We start from the raw sequence: 8,145 nt of genomic DNA, 5'->3' as shown, positions 1-8,145 counted from the left end.
AATGGAAGGAAGAGAGGAAGAGAGGGAGAAGTGGGGAGGGAGGGAGGGGGGAAGAGGGAGAAGGAGAGTGGGAGAAAGAGAGGGAGGGAGAAGGAAGAGGAGAGAGAGGGAAGAGGAGAGAGAGAAAAGGGAGGGATGGAAGGAGAGAGAGGGAGGGAGGGAGGGAGAGATACAGAGAAGGAAACAGACATAGCCACAGTAGGGTTCGAAGACCCTAGCTTATGGGGAGGCGGGGTGAGAAAGGAGAGCCATGAGGACATCAGTGCAGAAAGGTGGTGAAGCCCCCACTAGTTCCACGTCCCACTGTTCTCACTAGTATCATCTGCTGATGCCATCAGGAAAGAGGGTCTGAGAGTCTCAAACCAGAAGGGATTGGGTAAGAAGAGAACTTTTAGTGCCTTGGAAAGAGCAATGGACTCCCACTTTCTCACCTCTCATTTGATTACCGGCTGGGGTGCCCCTCCCTCTCCCCCTCCCTCCCCCAGGCTGGCTTCTGACCTCGATGGTCCTCCAAAACTGCTGTCTCCTGAGTTACTCGTGATTTCTTAGTGGCCAAATCCACTGGTCTTTTCTTCATCCTTGTCCTTCCTGAGCTCTCTGCAGCCTTTGACGCTACTGATGGGCCTCTTCTTCATATTCTCTTCTCTCTGGATGTTCTCCACCCTCCTCTCTGCTGGTTCTTCTACCCACCTGACTGCTCCTTCCCGGTCTCCTTGGCTAGACCTCGCCAAGGGCACAGCTACTGCCGATGCTCCCCCTTCCCCCACTCTCTGGCCATTTCCACCTTCGCAACACTTGTCCTGCGTGGCCCTCCTCCCTAACAGCCGGCCACCAGCCCAGGACACTCCTCACCTCTCACCTGGCTGGCGCAATAAGCTCCCTTTTGACCCTCCTTCTCTCTCCTCACTCCACTTGTCCTCCCTGCAGCTGCCTGGGGTTCTCCAAAAGCGAGAGAGCGTGAACTATCTCACAGCACCCCCAACCCTCTCTCTCTGTCTCTGTGTCTGTGTCTCTGTGTCTCTCCCCACCACCTCTTAGCCAAGGTCACAGGCCGCACGGGGCAGAGCGGGGACCCAAACCAGAGACCTCTGACCCCAAGCATGGGTCTCTGTGTCTCTGTCTCTGTCTCTTTGTCTCTCTGTCTCTCTGTGTCTCTGTCTCTCTCTCTCTGTCTCTCTGTCTCTGTCTCTCTGGGTCTCTCACACAAACCACCTCCAGGGGTTCCTCAGTTACCCCCAAGATCAAACACTGGCCCTTGCTTGGCACCACTGAGCGCCTTCCTGCCCTTCCAGCGTCTTGGGCGTCCCTCCGCGCACTCCACAGCTCAGCCACACTCACCTCTTGCTCCTTCTTGAACACATCACTCAGGGCCCAGATTCCCTCCCCAGCCGCCTGCCCTGACACCCAGCAGGACCATTTGTGGCTGGCCCTTCTCTGCCCTCTCTCAGTGGATGAAGGTAGGACGTGGGTCTCCGACAAGCGGTGCCGTGCTTGGGGTCAGAGGTCTCAGGTTTGGGTCACGCTCTGCCCCGTGCGACCTGTGACCTTGGCTAAGTGATGCCACCTGCCTGCCTCAGTTTCCCCCTCTGTAAGATGCAGGGGCGTCCCCAGTGAGGTTGGGCCCTGCTCCTCCAAAGGGGCAGGGCGGCCCTTTCTGCTTGTCGTGCGCTGCAGACCTTCGTCCCAGGCCACCTCAGAGCCTGCCATTGGAGGCCCTTATTGGAGATTCTCCCCTCAGAAACCCAGGACTGATCCCCGTTTCCCAGAGGTGGAGCCGCCCAGAGAAACACGCCGACCTTCCCTGGTCCCCCAGCCTGGAGCAGGGAGCGCCGACGGACGGACGGGAATAAATGCGTCCTCCAGAGTCCGCGGCTGCCCGGAGGCCCGTCCCGTCCGTGGCACCCTTTTTGTCCCAGGATCGCCCATCTGGTCAGTCAGGTGTCCGGATGCCCACACGGGAGTCCCTTCTCTGCTGTTCCTGGCACGTCGGCCAGGGATGAGTTCGTCGTCCAGCACGAGAGCCCGTTCCTGCGGGGCAGCAGAACGGTCTGGTGGGGACGGAGCTGTGGAGGTCCTCCCGGCCCCGGCCTCGGTCCTCCTGCCGTTCTCTTGGCTCCCGCCGGCTGGGTTCTAGGTTTCCTCTCTGCCTGGCATTCCAGAGTCTTCAGACGGCCCTCCTGGGTTCTAGAGTGTCTTTGGGAACTAGGAAATCGGAACCTTTAGCGGCAGCTTCTTTGGTTCTCTGTCCAGGGCTGAGGGAGCCCCGGGAGGGCCGAGATCGGGGCCAGCGGGTACAAGAGGGACACCCAAGGGTGCCGATGGAGGCTGGCTCTGCTCTGATGCCTGCTCGTGCTCCTTCCCCGGGTGGCCTCGGGCAGCTCCTTCTCTTTTCTTTTATTGGAAGGAGGAGGGTTGGGCCGAGGCGCCCTCCGACCCGAGGCCCCATGCCCGCGGTTCGGCCCGGCCCCCGCCCCAGGCACGTCTACACGTGGTGTTCGGGCGTGGGAGTCCGTGTCTCCCGGGACGATGGCACATTCCGGGGAGAGGACGTGAGCCGGGGCTGCCTGTGACTCACCGTGCCGGCACCGGCTGCCCATTCATCACTTCCCCCCTCGGACTCTGTTAAAAGGCATTCCTGAGCCCCAAAGTCTCCCCGGGGGCTCTGGCCCAGCCAGGCGGGATTCTGGGAGGGAGGCGCGTGGCCTGGGCGGCGGGTCGGCCCTGCTCTGGCCGGAGGTCTGGGCTGCGTCCCAGGCGTGGAGGCTGTGACATTTGGGCTCGGGTGGCTGGTGGGAGGCTCTCCAGCAGAGAGCCGGGAGCTCAATCGGAGGGGCAAGCGGGGGGCCAACCTCCTGCGCCACGGTGGGCCCCCACGATCTCGGGGGCTGCCCACAGAAAAGGAGACTTTGTTGTGTTTGGCGAGGCCGGAGCTCCTCTTGGGCTCTGCACGTTTTTCTCCTTTTGAAAACTTACTTGGGAAGGGAGCGATGGCGGCGGGGGGAGACGAGTCCCTGGTCAGATAAGGTAAACTGAGTCCCCAGACAGCGAGGGACTGCAGGGCAGGAAGAGCAGGGGGCAGTCGGAGTGGCCAGCATGAGCAAAGGCAGCCTGGAAGGGGTCGGGAGGCTCCTGCTCAATGGAAGAAGGGCCAGCCCTAGAGGCAGAAAGACCCGGGTTCAAAACGGGCCTCAGATGCCGTCTCACTGTGTGACCCTGGACAAGTCACTGCGGTTTGCCTCTGTTTCCTCATCTGTAAAATCAAAGGAAACCGCGAGCCAGGCGGTATCTCTGCCGGGAAGATCTCAGAAGGGCTCCTGAAGAGTCAGAACCGACTGAAATGGTGGAAGAACGTCAGGGCCTGAGCTTTGTGCGGGGGAGGCAGAGGCAGAAGCAAGTCGGGCCCGGCACCCCCGAGGAGCCTCCACTCTGCTTTGTGGGGTTATTGTGAAGCTGGAAATGAGAGGAGGGTTCTGGGGGGCTTCCTACCTTCACCCTGTGCAGGCATTCCCAGGGACGAGACCTCTCGCCCGATAGTCCTCAGAGAAACAGGTGAATGAGCGACTTGAGGCTGGTTTTTGGAGTCAAAGGACCTGGGTTCGAATCTTTCCCCCACCATTTATTGCTTGTGGGTCCTTCTCTTAACATCCCCAGGCCTCAGTTTCCTCATCTACGAAATGGGGGAGTCAGACTCCTCGGCCCCGAGGCCTCCCCCAGGGCCTCCGCAGCCCTGCCAGGCAGCTCTTCACATGGCCTCCTTCTCTCTCTTTCTCTCCGTCCAGCCCTGTGACCGAAGGGTGGCCTCGTCCTTCCGGTACGGAGTGACCATCACCGGGGCGGTGGTCCTGGTCACCGGGACGCTCTGCTTCGCCTGGTGGAGCGATGGGGACGTGGAGCCCTCTCTGAGCCCCGAGACGAAAGCTTCCCTCCCTGGGAAGGCAGCCCCCGCGGCCGGCACCCGAGCTCCCCCCGCGGCACCCCCCAGCGCCCTGCTCAGGTCCGTCAGCTTCTTCTGCTGCGGCGTCGGGGGGATGCTCCTCCTCTGGGGCCTGCTGTGGTCAGCCAAGGCCAACGTACGGGCAGCCCCGCGATGCTACCCCAGCCGTCTTCCCAGGAGCCTGGGCTACCTCACGGCCGAGCCCGTTGAGAAGTGGAACCACAGGTCAGTTCCCCAGGAGGGCCTGGTGACCGCTCGGACCGGGCTCAGGTGGGGGAGGGGGAGTGGGGAGGGGAGCATTCCACATGGCGTGGCCTGGCAGGCCTGGTTTCTGCCTCTGCCTCTGACACTCACTCACCGTGTTACCCTGGACAAGTCATGGCATCTCGATGGGCCTCAGTTTCCCCATCTGTACAATGGGGACGACAACACCTCTAGAGCCCGCCTCACTGAGTGGTTGTGAGACGATGCTCTAAAGGGCTTTGCAAATTTTAAAGAACGTTCTAAATGTCACCTGTGGACCCTCATCTAGTGCTAGTGACGAGATCTAGACTTATTGGGGATCCCTTTACAGTCCTCTAAGACCTTTAGGCGCATCACCCCGATTGGTCCTCTTAGCACCTGCCTCAGGGAGTACAATATAAATACAGTTTTTATATTGTTTTGGTTTGGACCCACAATTTCATCAGTGAAGACTCTAGATGTGAAAACTCTCCCCTCTAATGAAGATGGGCCACTCGTTTGATGCACCAACAGGTCAAGAGACTTGCCCAGGGTCTCACAAGCTACTACGAGAATAATTTTTTTGATTACAAGGCCAGCTTTCTATTCTGTACTCCATGCCACTTTTGGATGGTTTTCCCCATTTTACAGAGAAGGCAACTGAGGCACAGGGCTGGGAAATGATTATGTTTAAAGGTCATGTGGTACACAAGTGACAAAGCCAGGCTTTAAACCTCCATCTTCTCGTTTTGTTCAGTTGTTTTTCAGTCATGTCCAACTCTTTGTGACCCCATTTGGGATTTTCTTAGCAAAGATACTGGGATGCTTTGCCATTTTTTTCTTCAACTCATTTACAGATGAGGTAACTGAGGCAAAAAGGGTCAAATGACTTGCTGACTCTTCACCATCCCATTTGAGTTCATTGATATGCAGCTGGAAAATGGGTTCTTAAATGGAAGCTCTAACCTTTGCTAAAAACTATTTGGATAACCACATTTCAGTAAATTGGTCTCCTTTGTAATCCTCTGTACTTATTTTACATATTCAAGAACATGATTCTGGGTGGGGGTCCATAGGCCTCATGAGACGGAGTGCCGAAACCAAAAGGGTCCAGGACTTTGCACTCGTCTAACCTTCTTATTTGACCCCTGAGTGGAGAGAAGAAGCGTAGAGAGCTTCTTGTCCATAGTCACACGGGAATAAGTAAAGTTGGGAGTGTGTGTGTGTGTGTGTGTGTGTGTGTGTGTGTGTGTCTGTGCACACACACATGCTTGTTGGCCCAGGTTTAGATGTGTCCCAGCCTTAGAACCCAGCCAGGGTCTAAGGTTTGGAAAAACGAGAGTCATAACTAAACTTTAAGTTCCAGAATGTCCGCAGCACCCCAATGAGGTGAGTTTAGCTCTTCTTTGTGACCAAAGGGAAGACTGTTGATAGAATCATAGATTTGAAGTCAGATGGGATCTGAAGGACCATCAAGCCTGACCGTCTCATTTACAGATGAGGAAGCTGAGGATGGAGATGTTAAGAGATCTGTCCAGGATCTCATAGCTAGTAAGTGTCTGAGGCAGGGTTCAAACTCAGCCCTTGCTCATTCCAAGTCCAGTCCTTTATCTCCTGTTACCTTGCTGCCCGTTACAAGCCTCCTTTAATGAAAACCTTCTCAGCCATGGAAACTAGCATTAGATGTTCCCAGCATCCCACCAGCCCTTGTCCTCCAGGAGGCCAGCCTCTATATAATGGGACAGTGAAAAATTCCAGGACTCAACTCACCAGCTTGGATCATGACCTCCTACTTTTTTGAAGATAGATCAAAGGGAGAGAGAGCTGTTGTCCATGTACACAAGTCCCATATTTACCCAACAGAGCCCAGGGTTAAAGCCGTGTCCAAGCAGGGACACAGTAACCTTCAGCTCTTGGTGTGCATCTGAGGCTGATTCAGAACATCCTTTTTTGGTGGTCATTCAATGGGCAACCTCAGTGGGTTGGGATAGGTTGAAAGCACTTGAATGTTACAGTGAAAATCTAGAATGTTAGAGGATAGATCATGGAATGTTAGAAGCAGGAAGGTCCTTGGAGCATAGAATGCCAGAACTAGGAGGACCCTTAGAACATAGCATGCCAAGACTCTAGGAAGGACCTTAGAGCGTAGAGCGCCAGGACTAGGAGGGACCTTAAAACATAATTTAGAGCTGGACTAAATCTTAGACCAGAGAAGAGAAAGCCAGAGCTGTGGAGAGCCTTAGAACAGAGGATGTTAGAGCCGGCAGGGACCTGAGAACATGTTTGGGGAGTAGAGGGTGGGCCCCTTTTCTTCTCTGAGCCTCAGTTACCCCCCTTGTAAAAGCAGGTCATTAGACTAGAGGATCCTTATAAGCTCTAAACTTCGCTAATTCCAGTCCCTCCAAGCCGGTATTGTCCGACACTCCTTGGGTCTTGGTTGAGAGTGTGAAGGAACCTTAAGGTCGCTCAATGTTTGTTTCAGAAGAGTGTCCATAGTGGCCACATTGTCACTTAAGACACTTGCGATGCCATCATGCTTTCCAAGCTGTAACTAGATGGGAAAGGTGGTGGGTAGGCTTGGAGGCTAGAGTTCCAGGCTGGCAGGGACCTTAGAAATCATCTGATCCAACCCCCTCATTTTCCAGAGGAAGAAACTGAGGCACTGAAAGATCAGGACTGCCCCCCCCCTTAAAAGGGGCTATGGAAATTGTGCAGTGAGACTCTGGGAATTAGCACTAGATACCAGACCTCCTGACTCCCATTCTAGGACTCTCTGGCAGCCTTGGTACTGGTTCAGCCCAAAGATGAACAGGGAGAAAAGGAGGTGAAGTGGGGCGGGGGGGAAGGATGAACAAGAAGCTGTCTTCTCCATATTTGTCCTCCCCAGAGGGCCTACCATAGGGCCAGGCACACTTTATCAATTGCTGCATTAGTTGGGAGTCATTGAATGAACGTGAGAGCAGGAAAGACCTTTAGTGACCATCGAGTCCAACCATTCCATTTGACAGAAGAGGACAGTGAGGCCCAAGGTCACAGAGGCTGATGGAGCGGTTCATTTTACTGACCTGCTTCCTCCTCCTCTTTCTTGTCTTGGCTCTATGGGTAGCTGCTGGAGGAAAGGCTATATACATTTGATGATGAAGACGATGTGAGTTAAAAAGTTAGAGAAAAAAAACTTAAAAGTTATAGAAAAATTTGGTGTCTAAAAAGAGAAGAGAATCATCGTTAGCACTACAGGAAGAACTGGGGAGGGCGTCTAGCCCAGCCTCTTCCTTCCATTCAAGCTCCCTCCAACAAGTGGTACCGAAGTTTTTTCTGCCCTAAAGACCTCACTCGCTGTCTCCCAAGACAGACTGTCCTGTTTGTCTCCCATTAAACTGCCCCTTCTAGTACTTGGTCCTCTTTCTGTCCTTGAGTGCCCAGCAGAACAAGCTTCCTCCCAGGCCCTTGCTAATAGGAGAAGACAGCTCACTCCTCGTCCCCTTGGGTATTCCCTTCCCCATGCTAAAGACCTGAGGGAGACAGATGACAGACAGTCACCTCCCACAGACAGATGCAGGGATTCCAGCCATGTGCAATCCTGGCTAAGCCACGTAGCCTCATCTGCCTCAATTTCCTCGTCTGTAAAATGGGGATATTACTAGCACCTATCACTCGGGGTTATTTTGAGGCTAAAACAAGAAAAGTTCATTATCAGTGCTAACTATTGTTATCCTTATTATTGTTATTCTTTTGGCCTATGGTACTTCCCACAATGCTAGAAACTTAGAGTCTAGTAATTTGGAAAAGCACTGAAGGCCTTGAACCTACTCTGGGACTCAGAGACAAATGCCCTCCTACAACGGATGGGCCACTCTCTTTCAAAAAAGTTCTCATGAACATGAGTACCTAATGTTTTTAGTAACATAGAGTTGCTTGCTCGGTCTCTCTCTCCCTTCCTCTCCTTCTTTCTCTCTCTCTCTCTTTCTCTTGTCTCTCCCTCCCCCCCC

The 8,145-nt window shown here is 54.4% G+C and overlaps 1 protein-coding gene across 1 annotated transcript in view; it reads left to right on the top strand.

The window, feature by feature from the left end:
• The first annotated feature begins 3,674 nt into the window (after positions 1-3,674).
• The window catches only part of TMEM61 (transmembrane protein 61), a 14,921-nt gene continuing 10,450 nt past the window's right edge, over positions 3,675-8,145 (top strand). Inside the window, exon 1 of the mRNA XM_044674793.1 lies at positions 3,675-4,159. Coding sequence (XP_044530728.1) covers positions 3,675-4,159 — 485 coding nt within the window. The remainder of the gene's footprint in view (positions 4,160-8,145) is intronic.

Source organism: Gracilinanus agilis, chromosome 4, assembly GCF_016433145.1.
Source record: "Gracilinanus agilis isolate LMUSP501 chromosome 4, AgileGrace, whole genome shotgun sequence".
NCBI lineage: Eukaryota > Metazoa > Chordata > Mammalia > Didelphimorphia > Didelphidae > Gracilinanus > Gracilinanus agilis.
The sequence above is the reverse complement of the archived record's forward strand: the minus strand, read 5'-3'. Positions and strand labels throughout refer to the sequence as shown.